A 15,482-nucleotide genomic window follows, 5' to 3' on the forward strand; every position below is an offset into this window, starting at 1 on the left:
AAAACTCCTGTAAAAACGGTGTACAATGGCGCCATCTGGATTTCCAACGTCTAAAATAATGTTTTACAAGAATGTTGACTATTTTAGACAAGAATTGATATGATACACATTGTAAATAGTACAAAAATGACTTATGATCCCGATTTGTTCGAGGTCGCCTTATAGTGCAACGGTTACAAAACAGTAATGAGAGCTGTCCTCAACTGTGGACGATATAATCCTCCGCACTCATGCTAAACATCCTTCAATGGATGTTAGTGAAACATCGGGTGGTGTATCAAACCATGGTGTTTGTGTTTAAATTAACTAGTTTATTTTCCCCGGTTAGTGGGTTACACAGCGATTTCAGAGTAATAAAATCTCTCATCTGTAAGAATTTTCATAAACAACAATTCCTGAACACGCAAACTATGATGACAGTTCATTTCCGACTGAAATGATTATTAATTGTGTTTATTTATTGAACATGATTTCTCATTTTTCATTTGCTGTGAATAAGCAAGAAAGATGGTGCCACATTGTATGCTACCAGTATGCCAGTATTACTATTGTTCCTGTTAGACTTAAAAACAGGTTTTCCTTAAACATCACGGGCACTATGATTGATTAATTAATAATTTACCTGTATCAATATTTTTTAATCACCTCGTGGTAAACAATGTTTCTCACTGTGACACCCTCAAGATCATAATCGGGATTCACTATCAGCACCGCCACGTTATTCCTTGATGTCACTCGCGAACGTGTGTACGTAGTGTACGAACCAAGATGGTGTAGGGATTGGCCTTGCGTCTTGTTTATAGTCATTGCCTAGCAAACCTGGACCGGGAATTGCTTGCGACAAATTTGGAACGGAAGGTTTACATCGTTGGCAACAATACATCGTCTCCCCGCCGTTTGCCAGTTTTGTGTTCTTTGGTACTATTACTTATTTATTAACACATTAAAATTTAATTTATAACAAATAATATTACACGTTAAAAAGGTGGTCTGTTCTGTCCGGACGGTCAACGATCTCTCTTCGTAGAACGATCTGTCGATCGTGTCCTGCACCGCACACACACCTCTACAAGTACAGTACAACTGTCATTGCGAGCTGTCTTGGTACAGCGGTACAGACACAGGGTGGTTGCCAACATCCCCCCTTCTTAATACTGCCGGTACGCTTCCATCCACGGTGGCGTTCTTCTGACACGCGAAGAGCGACGTGGAGGCTGCACGGGTAGAGATGATATTACGTCATTCGTCGCAACCTCAGAAGATTCAATTGGCTCCGGACAAACATTCGCAGAAGACGGTAAAACTGAAGACGATAACATTGATGACGATGACGATGGCTGTGTTGATGTTGTTGCTGATGATGATCACTGCGATGCTGCAGTTGATGACGACGATGACGGTACACTCAAGGATGGTGCATCTGATGACATAGACTAATACAAGGACGGCTTAGGGTTGGAACAGGCATCAGGTACTGGTGATGAGGAACAACATTGACTAATACCCCAAGCATCTAACAATCCATTGAAGAACATTGTAGACTCCATTTCATCTAGTTGATTATTTGTGTTGTACCGATGACGCAGCTGATTTATGTGTGAACGGAGCGTTCTGCCAGATGTGGTTAAAACCTTAAATATCACACATCCGATCTGCTCTTCAATCACACCAGGAACCCAGCTCCATTTGTTGACTTCATAAAGCTTCGCATATATAGGATCACCAGCGTTGAACTTTCTGGGATTATGCTCAGAAGTATACGTGCTTGGCGATGGTCGCGGTGGTGATCGTAGCAGCTCTAAAGTTGTGCGTATCCTTCTGTTGAACATAACATCCGCTGGAGTTTTCTGGTTTTCTAACAGCTTATTAGGTGTACTCCTGTAAGTCAGCAAAAATACATCTATCGCTTCTTGGCTGACGTTCCGGGCTCTCGTTTGCGATGCGTCCACCTCCTGTTGTAATTCTTCCGCCTGAAATGGTCATCCTCCCACGTTTACTCTTACCATTTGCTGTACAAACTCTTCGTTTCTGGCACAGCTAGAGTTCAATACAAAAAAGTCATTCACGGTTCTTATTGGCAGAACCGGGATTTCTGGCGCTGCCTCATGCTCCTCATGACGTTCCTGCTCGTCATCCTGATCCTCTTCCGTTTCATTTTTCGCGTTGTGCTCTTCGCTGCTCGGCTGCGGCACCTGCTCCTGTACCTCATCTTCATTCGCCGAATGTCGTTCCGCATCGGGTTGTCGAGCAGCTACTGTTTGCTCGATCAACATCGACAATAGCCGTGTCTGCTCGTCCAATTTTTCCTACATTCTGGATAGCTTAAGGTTACCCATTTTTACCTCCCGCTCCAACGACCCAATCCGATCCTCCATGGTTTGTAAAAGGGCAGCCATGCAGTCAATCGAAGAGGACACTTGAAAAAATAAACGCATAAACGTTCCTCATCGATGTTAGTCGTACGTTTGATGTCTTGGCCCTAAGCGGTCATACAAATGTACGACCTACTGAAGTATCGAGCGGGAAGATGTATTCTATACCAGCGGGAAGATGTATTCTATTCTATGTATTCTATATGTGAAAACCCCTGTAAAAACGGTGTACAATGGCGCCATCTAGATTTCCAACGTCTTGTCCAACGACAAGAATGTTGACTATTTCAGACAAGATTCGATATGATACACATTGTAAATAGTACAAAAATGACTTATGATCCCGATTTGTTCGAGGTCGCCTTATAGTGCAACGGTTACAAAACAGTAATGAGAGCTGTCCTCAACTGTGGACGATATAATCCTCTGCACTCATGCTAAACATCCTTCAATGGATGTTAGTGAAACATCGGGTGGTGTATCAAACCATGGTGTTTGTGTTTAAATTAACTAGTTTATTTTCCCCGGTTAGTGGGTTACACAGCGATTTCAGAGTAATAAAATCTCTCATCTGTAAGAATTTTCATAAACAACAATTCCTGAACACGCAAACTATGATGACAGTTCATTTCCGACTGAAATGATTATTAATTGTGTTTATTTATTGAACATGATTTCTCATTTTTCATTTGCTGTGAATAAGCAAGAAAGATGGTGCCACATTGTATGCTACCAGTATGCCAGTATTACTATTGTTCCTGTTAGACTTAAAAACAGGTTTTCCTTAAACATCACGGGCACTATGATTGATTAATTAATAATTTACCTGTATCAATATTTTTTAATCACCTCGTGGTAAACAATGTTTCTCACTGTGACACCCTCAAGATCATAATCGGGATTCACTATCAGCACCGCCACGTTATTCCTTGATGTCACTCGCGAACGTGTGTACGTAGTGTACGAACCAAGATGGTGTAGGGATTGGCCTTGCGTCTTGTTTATAGTCATTGCCTAGCAAACCTGGACCGGGAATTGCTTGCGACAAATTTGGAACGGAAGGTTTACATCGTTGGCAACAATACATCGTCTCCCCGCCGTTTGCCAGTTTTGTGTTCTTTGGTACTATTACTTATTTATTAACACATTAAAATTTAATTTATAACAAATAATATTACACGTTAAAAAGGTGGTCTGTTCTGTCCGGACGGTCAACGATCTCTCTTCGTAGAACGATCTGTCGATCGTGTCCTGCACCGCACACACACCTCTACAAGTACAGTACAACTGTCATTGCGAGCTGTCTTGGTACAGCGGTACAGACACAGGGTGGTTGCCAACATCCCCCCTTCTTAATACTGCCGGTACGCTTCCATCCACGGTGGCGTTCTTCTGACACGCGAAGAGCGACGTGGAGGCTGCACGGGTAGAGATGATATTACGTCATTCGTCGCAACCTCAGAAGATTCAATTGGCTCCGGACAAACATTCGCAGAAGACGGTAAAACTGAAGACGATAACATTGATGACGATGACGATGGCTGTGTTGATGTTGTTGCTGATGATGATCACTGCGATGCTGCAGTTGATGACGACGATGACGGTACACTCAAGGATGGTGCATCTGATGACATAGACTAATACAAGGACGGCTTAGGGTTGGAACAGGCATCAGGTACTGGTGATGAGGAACAACATTGACTAATACCCCAAGCATCTAACAATCCATTGAAGAACATTGTAGACTCCATTTCATCTAGTTGATTATTTGTGTTGTACCGATGACGCAGCTGATTTATGTGTGAACGGAGCGTTCTGCCAGATGTGGTTAAAACCTTAAATATCACACATCCGATCTGCTCTTCAATCACACCAGGAACCCAGCTCCATTTGTTGACTTCATAAAGCTTCGCATATATAGGATCACCAGCGTTGAACTTTCTGGGATTATGCTCAGAAGTATACGTGCTTGGCGATGGTCGCGGTGGTGATCGTAGCAGCTCTAAAGTTGTGCGTATCCTTCTGTTGAACATAACATCCGCTGGAGTTTTCTGGTTTTCTAACAGCTTATTAGGTGTACTCCTGTAAGTCAGCAAAAATACATCTATCGCTTCTTGGCTGACGTTCCGGGCTCTCGTTTGCGATGCGTCCACCTCCTGTTGTAATTCTTCCGCCTGAAATGGTCATCCTCCCACGTTTACTCTTACCATTTGCTGTACAAACTCTTCGTTTCTGGCACAGCTAGAGTTCAATACAAAAAAGTCATTCACGGTTCTTATTGGCAGAACCGGGATTTCTGGCGCTGCCTCATGCTCCTCATGACGTTCCTGCTCGTCATCCTGATCCTCTTCCGTTTCATTTTTCGCGTTGTGCTCTTCGCTGCTCGGCTGCGGCACCTGCTCCTGTACCTCATCTTCATTCGCCGAATGTCGTTCCGCATCGGGTTGTCGAGCAGCTACTGTTTGCTCGATCAACATCGACAATAGCCGTGTCTGCTCGTCCAATTTTTCCTACATTCTGGATAGCTTAAGGTTACCCATTTTTACCTCCCGCTCCAACGACCCAATCCGATCCTCCATGGTTTGTAAAAGGGCAGCCATGCAGTCAATCGAAGAGGACACTTGAAAAAATAAACGCATAAACGTTCCTCATCGATGTTAGTCGTACGTTTGATGTCTTGGCCCTAAGCGGTCATACAAATGTACGACCTACTGAAGTATCGAGCGGGAAGATGTATTCTATACCAGCGGGAAGATGTATTCTATTCTATGTATTCTATATGTGAAAACCCCTGTAAAAACGGTGTACAATGGCGCCATCTAGATTTCCAACGTCTTGTCCAACGACAAGAATGTTGACTATTTCAGACAAGATTCGATATGATACACATTGTAAATAGTACAAAAATGACTTATGATCCCGATTTGTTCGAGGTCGCCTTATAGTGCAACGGTTACAAAACAGTAATGAGAGCTGTCCTCAACTGTGGACGATATAATCCTCTGCACTCATGCTAAACATCCTTCAATGGATGTTAGTGAAACATCGGGTGGTGTATCAAACCATGGTGTTTGTGTTTAAATTAACTAGTTTATTTTCCCCGGTTAGTGGGTTACACAGCGATTTCAGAGTAATAAAATCTCTCATCTGTAAGAATTTTCATAAACAACAATTCCTGAACACGCAAACTATGATGACAGTTCATTTCCGACTGAAATGATTATTAATTGTGTTTATTTATTGAACATGATTTCTCATTTTTCATTTGCTGTGAATAAGCAAGAAAGATGGTGCCACATTGTATGCTACCAGTATGCCAGTATTACTATTGTTCCTGTTAGACTTAAAAACAGGTTTTCCTTAAACATCACGGGCACTATGATTGATTAATTAATAATTTACCTGTATCAATATTTTTTAATCACCTCGTGGTAAACAATGTTTCTCACTGTGACACCCTCAAGATCATAATCGGGATTCACTATCAGCACCGCCACGTTATTCCTTGATGTCACTCGCGAACGTGTGTACGTAGTGTACGAACCAAGATGGTGTAGGGATTGGCCTTGCGTCTTGTTTATAGTCATTGCCTAGCAAACCTGGACCGGGAATTGCTTGCGACAAATTTGGAACGGAAGGTTTACATCGTTGGCAACAATACATCGTCTCCCCGCCGTTTGCCAGTTTTGTGTTCTTTGGTACTATTACTTATTTATTAACACATTAAAATTTAATTTATAACAAATAATATTACACGTTAAAAAGGTGGTCTGTTCTGTCCGGACGGTCAACGATCTCTCTTCGTAGAACGATCTGTCGATCGTGTCCTGCACCGCACACACACCTCTACAAGTACAGTACAACTGTCATTGCGAGCTGTCTTGGTACAGCGGTACAGACACAGGGTGGTTGCCAACATCCCCCCTTCTTAATACTGCCGGTACGCTTCCATCCACGGTGGCGTTCTTCTGACACGCGAAGAGCGACGTGGAGGCTGCACGGGTAGAGATGATATTACGTCATTCGTCGCAACCTCAGAAGATTCAATTGGCTCCGGACAAACATTCGCAGAAGACGGTAAAACTGAAGACGATAACATTGATGACGATGACGATGGCTGTGTTGATGTTGTTGCTGATGATGATCACTGCGATGCTGCAGTTGATGACGACGATGACGGTACACTCAAGGATGGTGCATCTGATGACATAGACTAATACAAGGACGGCTTAGGGTTGGAACAGGCATCAGGTACTGGTGATGAGGAACAACATTGACTAATACCCCAAGCATCTAACAATCCATTGAAGAACATTGTAGACTCCATTTCATCTAGTTGATTATTTGTGTTGTACCGATGACGCAGCTGATTTATGTGTGAACGGAGCGTTCTGCCAGATGTGGTTAAAACCTTAAATATCACACATCCGATCTGCTCTTCAATCACACCAGGAACCCAGCTCCATTTGTTGACTTCATAAAGCTTCGCATATATAGGATCACCAGCGTTGAACTTTCTGGGATTATGCTCAGAAGTATACGTGCTTGGCGATGGTCGCGGTGGTGATCGTAGCAGCTCTAAAGTTGTGCGTATCCTTCTGTTGAACATAACATCCGCTGGAGTTTTCTGGTTTTCTAACAGCTTATTAGGTGTACTCCTGTAAGTCAGCAAAAATACATCTATCGCTTCTTGGCTGACGTTCCGGGCTCTCGTTTGCGATGCGTCCACCTCCTGTTGTAATTCTTCCGCCTGAAATGGTCATCCTCCCACGTTTACTCTTACCATTTGCTGTACAAACTCTTCGTTTCTGGCACAGCTAGAGTTCAATACAAAAAAGTCATTCACGGTTCTTATTGGCAGAACCGGGATTTCTGGCGCTGCCTCATGCTCCTCATGACGTTCCTGCTCGTCATCCTGATCCTCTTCCGTTTCATTTTTCGCGTTGTGCTCTTCGCTGCTCGGCTGCGGCACCTGCTCCTGTACCTCATCTTCATTCGCCGAATGTCGTTCCGCATCGGGTTGTCGAGCAGCTACTGTTTGCTCGATCAACATCGACAATAGCCGTGTCTGCTCGTCCAATTTTTCCTACATTCTGGATAGCTTAAGGTTACCCATTTTTACCTCCCGCTCCAACGACCCAATCCGATCCTCCATGGTTTGTAAAAGGGCAGCCATGCAGTCAATCGAAGAGGACACTTGAAAAAATAAACGCATAAACGTTCCTCATCGATGTTAGTCGTACGTTTGATGTCTTGGCCCTAAGCGGTCATACAAATGTACGACCTACTGAAGTATCGAGCGGGAAGATGTATTCTATACCAGCGGGAAGATGTATTCTATTCTATGTATTCTATATGTGAAAACCCCTGTAAAAACGGTGTACAATGGCGCCATCTAGATTTCCAACGTCTTGTCCAACGACAAGAATGTTGACTATTTCAGACAAGATTCGATATGATACACATTGTAAATAGTACAAAAATGACTTATGATCCCGATTTGTTCGAGGTCGCCTTATAGTGCAACGGTTACAAAACAGTAATGAGAGCTGTCCTCAACTGTGGACGATATAATCCTCTGCACTCATGCTAAACATCCTTCAATGGATGTTAGTGAAACATCGGGTGGTGTATCAAACCATGGTGTTTGTGTTTAAATTAACTAGTTTATTTTCCCCGGTTAGTGGGTTACACAGCGATTTCAGAGTAATAAAATCTCTCATCTGTAAGAATTTTCATAAACAACAATTCCTGAACACGCAAACTATGATGACAGTTCATTTCCGACTGAAATGATTATTAATTGTGTTTATTTATTGAACATGATTTCTCATTTTTCATTTGCTGTGAATAAGCAAGAAAGATGGTGCCACATTGTATGCTACCAGTATGCCAGTATTACTATTGTTCCTGTTAGACTTAAAAACAGGTTTTCCTTAAACATCACGGGCACTATGATTGATTAATTAATAATTTACCTGTATCAATATTTTTTAATCACCTCGTGGTAAACAATGTTTCTCACTGTGACACCCTCAAGATCATAATCGGGATTCACTATCAGCACCGCCACGTTATTCCTTGATGTCACTCGCGAACGTGTGTACGTAGTGTACGAACCAAGATGGTGTAGGGATTGGCCTTGCGTCTTGTTTATAGTCATTGCCTAGCAAACCTGGACCGGGAATTGCTTGCGACAAATTTGGAACGGAAGGTTTACATCGTTGGCAACAATACATCGTCTCCCCGCCGTTTGCCAGTTTTGTGTTCTTTGGTACTATTACTTATTTATTAACACATTAAAATTTAATTTATAACAAATAATATTACACGTTAAAAAGGTGGTCTGTTCTGTCCGGACGGTCATCGATCTCTCTTCGTAGAACGATCTGTCGATCGTGTCCTGCACCGCACACACACCTCTACAAGTACAGTACAACTGTCATTGCGAGCTGTCTTGGTACAGCGGTACAGGCACAGGGTGGTTGCCAACATCCCCCCTTCTTAATACTGCCGGTACGCTTCCATCCACGGTGGCGTTCTCTGACACGCGAAGAGCGACGTGGATGCTGCACGGGTAGCTCGTGAACTGTCGCCCGTTATCACTAACGAGAGTGTTCGGCATACCAAAACGAGAGCAAAGACCACGAAGCATTTCTTCCGTCGCCTTTGCAGTATTTCTTGTCGTTGAAATTATCTCAGGCCATTTGGAATAAGCATCGATCACTAGTAGAAAATACAAGCCATCAATTGGTCCAGCGAAGTCCATGTGGACTCTTTGCCATGGAGCGCTGCACTTAGCCTTATAACGCTCCAATACCCTGGCCTGAGTTTTCACGGCAGAAGCACACGCTTTGCAAGATTTGACCATTTCAGCTATATCTGAATCAATCAGGGGCCAATAAACATAACTCCTAGCTATTGCCTTCATTCTTTCGATTCCGGGGTGCCCATTATGCATCAGTTTCAACACCCGGCTACGTAGACATGCAAGAACAATTACGCGTTCCCCAAAAACTATACAGTTGTCGATCGTTGAAAGGCTCTCACGCCTTGCGAAAAAACATTTCATCTCAGGACTTTACACTTCCTTTTTTGGCTAACCATTCTGAATGAAGTTTAATAACGATCGAAGCACCGGATCTTTTTGAGTTTCTCTCATTATGTCGCAAAAAGCCAGAGGTAAAGCATTTGTAGCACTCTGCAAAATAGCTGCTGTATCATTTTCTAGCTCAATGCTTGCAATAACATAATCTTTCTCTTTTTTTCATGCTTGTTGATGAAACGCGACAAAACATCGGCATTCTCAAATTTATCTGTTTCCACATACTCTATATCAAAGTCATACAAGAGCAGTGTTAGTGCAAATCTTTGCAATCTATTGGCCGTGTAAATGGGAATTCCTTTTTTCGATCCGAAAATCCGTAGAAGTGGTTGGTGATCAGTTTGCAAGCGGAAATGTCTAGCAAAAAGCATGCGATTTAATTTAGTAACAGCATAAACGACGGCTAAACCTTCGCGACCTGGTTGGCTGTAACTCTGTTCAGTTGCTGTCAGAGCACGTGATGCATGTTGCACTACCTTACAGGGTTTACCAGCATAATAAACAACTGTCCACTTGTTTATAACAATAGTCGTTTTGAATAGACACCGCTGTCTACCACTTGCTCACACGTCAGATGGTGTAAGCTACTCTGTCCATTTCAATAACACAATTTTCGCCTTCGATAAGCAACTGTCAGATTCGGCACAGTTTGTTTTGTTTTGACAAATTTTGCAAAAACAAAACATTTTCAAACACGTTTCTTTTATTCAAGAAATATGCAGTATAAACCATAAATTTCAATAAATCAAAACATTAATATTGTTAATTATACAACAAACACAAGAAACCGTGCCGAATCCGACCGTTGTGCAATCGAAGGCGAAAATTGTGTTATTGAATTGGACAGAGTAGCTTACACCATCTGACGTGTGAGCAAGTGGTAGACAGCGGTGTCTATTCAAAACGACTATTGTTATAAACAAGTGGACAGTTGTTTATTGGACTGGTAAACCCTGTAACACTCCCATCTGGCAACCTATGGGATATTGCATCGTCCATCGGAATTGGTGCTACATCTGCTGAGACAATTATTTCCAATCGCAGATCATAATTCATAAGTAGAAGATCGGACGACAATATCTTTTTAAATTGTAGAAAGGCATGCTGACACTTCTGGGTCCAGCAAAAAACATTCCCCTCTTTAAGCAAATCATCTAGGGGCTGCCTTAACAATCGCATGTTCCGCACAAACTTAAAGGCAACACGCTCGTCACGTACGACGTCCACCCCCCTACAGGAGCTTTCATTTTCAAAATGTCTGGCAGATCCACGTTTTTTTTTGGGAAGAATATTTAACAAGGTTCCTTAGGTTGGCGATTATCATAGGCCGCTCCTTCTCCACCTGCTCTGCATTTAACCCAAAACATGGGGTATTCACCAGCAGAGCGATGCTGCCAGTCTTGTTCCCGAATTTGTGCTTGGGAGTGTCTAATGAAGAGAAAAGAGTACGAAAAGAAATGAAGTTTAGATTCAATTCGGATTTTGGGAGAGACAGAAAGAGAAAGAGAGAGAGACGACAATGCGCTTAAATACGTACAGTCGGTGATGGCACCTCTCCCAATCCAGCTAAATTGGCAAAGGACGTCGTACGTGACGAGCGTCTCCATCACTCGGCTGACGTTCCGGGCTCTCGTTTGCGATGCGACCACCTCCTGTTGTAATTCTTCCGCCTGAAAGATACAAATCGGTTAACTCCTCCGGTTAATGGTTGATCAGTCTAGGGTTGGACGTTTCGGTATTTTTTTTACATTTAATTTTATTTTAACAAATAACTTAAAAACTAAGCGGATTGCGCGCACGTCCGATCGCTGCCGTTGCCGTTCGTGGAAGAAGGTTCCCGCTGTTCGGACGATCACCTTTCTGCTGTTGCCCTCTAACGCACACCAACCAACGCGTTGATGGCCGCCAAATTATGGCACTCTAATTATAGCATTATCATCTCTTATGGTTCAATGCGCTAATTATTATATTCGCTAATTATAGCATTGCAGCTGCCGCAGCTCCTAACTCTTGTGTATAAACAATGGTCATCCTCCCACGTTTACTCTTACCATTTGCTGTACAAACTCTTCGTTTCTGGCACAGCTAGAGTTCAATACAAAAAAGTCATTCACGGTTCTTATTGGCAGAACCGGGATTTCTGGCGCTGCCTCATGCTCCTCATGACGTTCCTGCTCGTCATCCTGATCCTCTTCCGTTTCATTTTTCGCGTTGTGCTCTTCGCTGCTCGGCTGCGGCACCTGCTCCTGTACCTCATCTTCATTCGCCGAATGTCGTTCCGCATCGGGTTGTCGAGCAGCTACTGTTTGCTCGACCAACATCGACAATAGCCGTGTCTGCTCGTCCAATTTTTCCTACATTCTGGATAGCTTAAGGTTACCCATTTTTACCTCCCGCTCCAACGACCCAATCCGATCCTCCATGGTTTGTAAAAGGGCAGCCATGCAGTCAATCGAAGAGGACACTTGAAAAAATAAACGCATAAACGTTCCTCATCGATGTTAGTCGTACGTTTGATGTCTTGGCCCTAAGCGGTCATACAAATGTACGACCTACTGAAGTATCGAGCGGGAAGATGTATTCTATACCAGCTAGGGGTTGCTGGGGGATTATGCACCACTGTGGCAAAACGCACCTTTCCTCATTTCCGAGGAGAAACGCGTTTTGTTCGCGAAAAGGTAGTCAGCAGTTAAGATCGAAATAAAATATTGTCATTCTGAGAGTAGTAGAGCTGTAACATGTAACATGTAAAGCTGTACCATGCACAGAAACGCAAAATATTAACAAAACAAGAAAAAAAACATCGGTCCCGAAACGTTTTGATCTTGGCTTCCGTTTCGCAAAGGGATAAACGTAAAAAATCGTAGTTTTTTTTTGCGTGGAATACATAGTTTTGTTTATTAGAATCATTGCTTCAAACCTCGGAGGCGATTCCGTGGTACAGTTGTCAACTCGAGCGACTCAATATCATGCCTGCCATAGGTCCAAGCCTAGAATGAATCATCCATGCTAGTTCTCTTAGGCCGGGTTTTTTTCTCGAGCAATTTTATCGGATGTGCGGTCGAAATTTTGTATAGAATTTGACGCATAGCGTCGGACGAAAAAATCGTTGCGATGTATTTAAATCCATTCGAAATTTTTCTCTCATATTCCATATCAAATTTTAACGTTTGGTGCGATTTTAACGGAATTGCTGAGCTATTTCGATTAATGTTGCGATTATTGGGATGCGTTTTATAATTTAATGGTAATAAAACATATATTTGAGATTGTAAATCTGTAATTGTGGAGGTTCTGTACGAACAGATAAAATGGGATGCGACGGACCGACGGAATATACATAGGTGATAGTAAATAGGCTATATTAATGCAAATAGACTAGATTATAAATTTATGTAATAGAGGAAAGATTAGTGTAAATAAGATTGAGGCTAAATTCTCTTTCGTTATTCGTTTTCTTAGACTATAAGTCCTTCTGCAGGGAAAAGTTTTTTGAAAAAATCCTGGTCACATTAAGAACTCCACTCTCATGCGATGGCTGAAACATGACCCTATTATGACGTGTAAACTGTTAAAATTATTCAGTATATTGTATAAAAGGCGGTCCCGTTGTACAGTCGTCAACTCGAACGACTCAATAACATGCCCGCCATGGGTTCAAGCCCTAAACGAACCGTTCCCCCGTAGCAAGGATTTCACTATACGGCTGCGTGGTAATGAATTAAGTATCGATAGCCTATATATAGGCCGGCATGTCCACGTAGGACGTTACGCCAAATAGAAGATTGTGTAAAAGGCACAAAAGGTCTAATATCAATCAGAGCTCCATTATATTGTAATTAAAAATAGTAAACAATAAATAAACATAGGTGATAAAACATGATTTGTTATTTAATCTAGTTATTTTATTCACTTTTCTACTTATTACCGAATGTTATGCACAAATTGCATTAAATATCTGTCTTTAAAGCGATTTAAAACTTTTGGCAAATTGCAATTTATTTTTAGTTTGACAATTATTGGAGAAAATTGTGCTAATCTGATATATGAACAGTTAAAAATAAATATTCGCGAAACTCGAATTCGTGTAACGCTGGGGAAGCCTGTAACTAGAACAATAAACCAAACCATACAATCATGTTGTTAAAGATTATGTGGTTGCATAATGTTTTAAACTTGTTTGGAACTTTAACAAAATCACAATACTAAAAAATTTTAAATCAACATAAAAATTAAAAAAAACTAAATGCTTTCGAAATAAAGTACAAGGTGAAAGATGATTTTTGACAGTTCAATGCTGTTTGTTTCTGTCAAAGCTTGTAACAATAACACACCTTGAATTTTGCCGAATTTTTCCTTTAAAACAGTTTTACAACAATACAAATACTGCGACATGTTTCATATTGCAAATCACCACAACTTAAGTTAAAAATAATAATTTGTGAGCCAGTCGGTGCGTTACGCTATACCCATTAGGCTGAAACTTTTCATATATGAAGAAGAAGCTGCTGATTAAAACATTTACTGACCCGTATTCGCGTTGCCGAAAATAAATAGCACCACAGCATACCGTAAATAGAAACGTCCTGCCGAACATATAAGCGAAAACAATGTTTGCATTTTCAATAGATGGCAGGGCATCGGAGTTCAACCAGTGAGTTCAGACTGATCAACCGGTAAACATTGAAACTAGTGATGGGCAAAACGGCTCCGAAGCCAGACAATTTCGGAGCCAACTTCGGAGCCGGCTCCGCATCCATGGCTCCGGAGCCGGCTCCGCACCAATGGCTCCGGAGCCGGCTCCGCTCCGACGGCACCGGAGCCGGTTTTAACACAAAGGACCAAAAGAACTTTTTCAATGAAGTTTCAATCGAAGAAATCCGTAAATAGCGGAGTACGTCGTGTTTAAAAGAATTTATCAAAAAAAAAAAAAACATCGATTAGTTTTGAATATTGTTAAGAAAGAAGAGACTAAATCAAAACAAAAGGTGTGAGAAATGAATAAAACATTTCGAGTAAGAATTTGCTGATCCTCCTTTTTGTTTTTCTCCCCAGTTTCTCGTCTGTGTCAGTGTAGTAAGCGTTTCCTTATAGGGATGGCGCTTATGGTGTTAAACGTATTTTCATTCGAAATATGGGGACAACTTTTGAAGCTCATTATGTTCGAAATGTCACGTCGGTTCGTCGGTGGTAATAGCATCACTTGGTCACTTTTGCTAGATTCCATCGTATAGCTAGCGTTTTCTGTCCTTTTAGGTACACTACAGTAAGAGCAACACCACTGTGGATCATTCTGCAGACGATGCTGATTCGGCTGTTTGTAGTGCACACGATTACTTAACATAACGCGTAGCATGTTGCTATCAAGTCTCGCACCAATAACCATCCCTGCTTTTTGTTTTTTTTTTGTGCAATTCGTCACGGACAGCTTTACCTTGTCTCGATTTTTTGTGACGATTTTCGATTTTATATATAGTGAGAAGCTCTTCGGCAGAATTACTACGCAGTGGAACGCAAAAATATGAAACAAGAAACTTGTTATACAACTTCAGTCGAGCTTATTTTATAATCGGTTTCTTTTCCAAAACTATCTGCTTAATGGCTTATTTGTTGCTCTTCCACCATAAATTAAAACCTATAATAAGATACCGTTGGGTCTCGTAGAAAACTGTTGCCGTAGAACTAACACGTGTATGTATACAAAGTAAGTCTATCAGGGAAGGGTGTGAACTTTTTAAACGGGAGCTATTTTTGTGATAGGCCGCCGCAGCTAGATGGCAGGATAAAACGATGTTAATGATATTCTTTTATGTTTGTGAAATATTGCCGTGCGTCTGTGTTTCGTGCATCGGTGCCAAATATGTGGACACGGGTCACGGGTAGGGCTGGATCGGTGAACGTAAAAACGTCTATGTCGAGTCGTTTACGTCCAGTGCATAAAGTGCAGTAATAAAGCAATGCACCTTTTAGTACCGGATCGACCCAATTCCGATTCCTCCATGCTT

At 41.8% G+C, this 15,482-nt stretch overlaps 4 protein-coding genes across 4 annotated transcripts; all 4 read right to left on the reverse strand.

The window, feature by feature from the left end:
- Positions 1-1,433: 1,433 nt before the first annotated feature.
- Positions 1,434-2,532, reverse strand: LOC133390992 (uncharacterized). The gene is made up of 2 exons (XM_061640507.1): positions 2,004-2,532; positions 1,434-1,970 (listed from the first exon to the last, which is right to left on the reverse strand). The coding sequence occupies exons 1-2, from the start codon at positions 2,271-2,273 to the stop codon at positions 1,434-1,436; spliced, it is 807 nt and encodes a 268-aa protein (XP_061496491.1). The 5' UTR covers positions 2,274-2,532.
- Positions 2,533-4,009: 1,477 nt separating this feature from the next.
- Positions 4,010-5,108, reverse strand: LOC133390993 (uncharacterized). Its single transcript, XM_061640508.1, has 2 exons — positions 4,580-5,108; positions 4,010-4,546 (listed from the first exon to the last, which is right to left on the reverse strand). Exons 1-2 carry the CDS (start codon positions 4,847-4,849, stop codon positions 4,010-4,012), a joined length of 807 nt encoding a protein of 268 aa, XP_061496492.1. The 5' UTR covers positions 4,850-5,108.
- A 1,477-nt stretch (positions 5,109-6,585) lies between these two features.
- Positions 6,586-7,684, reverse strand: LOC133390994 (uncharacterized). The gene is made up of 2 exons (XM_061640509.1): positions 7,156-7,684; positions 6,586-7,122 (listed from the first exon to the last, which is right to left on the reverse strand). The coding sequence occupies exons 1-2, from the start codon at positions 7,423-7,425 to the stop codon at positions 6,586-6,588; spliced, it is 807 nt and encodes a 268-aa protein (XP_061496493.1). The 5' UTR covers positions 7,426-7,684.
- Positions 7,685-8,876: 1,192 nt separating this feature from the next.
- Positions 8,877-11,798, reverse strand: LOC133390995 (uncharacterized). Its single transcript, XM_061640510.1, has 3 exons — positions 11,529-11,798; positions 10,856-11,147; positions 8,877-8,977 (listed from the first exon to the last, which is right to left on the reverse strand). The coding sequence occupies exons 1-3, from the start codon at positions 11,796-11,798 to the stop codon at positions 8,877-8,879; spliced, it is 663 nt and encodes a 220-aa protein (XP_061496494.1).
- Positions 11,799-15,482: the final 3,684 nt, after the last annotated feature.

Source organism: Anopheles gambiae, chromosome 2 (genome assembly GCF_943734735.2).
Source record: "Anopheles gambiae chromosome 2, idAnoGambNW_F1_1, whole genome shotgun sequence".
NCBI classification, from domain to species: domain Eukaryota; kingdom Metazoa; phylum Arthropoda; class Insecta; order Diptera; family Culicidae; genus Anopheles; species Anopheles gambiae.

Coding starts and splice junctions, on each gene's coding strand:
- LOC133390992 (XM_061640507.1), bottom strand. CDS start 2,273: ATGTTGATCGAGCAAACAGTAGCTGCTCGACAACCCGATGCGGAACGA. Junction 1,971..2,003: donor AAGAGTTTGTACAGCAAATG/GTAAGAGTAAAC, acceptor TGACCATTTCAG/GCGGAAGAATTACAACAGGA.
- LOC133390993 (XM_061640508.1), bottom strand. CDS start 4,849: ATGTTGATCGAGCAAACAGTAGCTGCTCGACAACCCGATGCGGAACGA. Junction 4,547..4,579: donor AAGAGTTTGTACAGCAAATG/GTAAGAGTAAAC, acceptor TGACCATTTCAG/GCGGAAGAATTACAACAGGA.
- LOC133390994 (XM_061640509.1), bottom strand. CDS start 7,425: ATGTTGATCGAGCAAACAGTAGCTGCTCGACAACCCGATGCGGAACGA. Junction 7,123..7,155: donor AAGAGTTTGTACAGCAAATG/GTAAGAGTAAAC, acceptor TGACCATTTCAG/GCGGAAGAATTACAACAGGA.
- LOC133390995 (XM_061640510.1), bottom strand. CDS start 11,798: ATGTTGGTCGAGCAAACAGTAGCTGCTCGACAACCCGATGCGGAACGA. Junction 11,148..11,528: donor AAGAGTTTGTACAGCAAATG/GTAAGAGTAAAC, acceptor TGTATCTTTCAG/GCGGAAGAATTACAACAGGA. Junction 8,978..10,855: donor CTGGCAGCATCGCTCTGCTG/GTGAATACCCCA, acceptor CACTCTCGTTAG/TGATAACGGGCGACAGTTCA.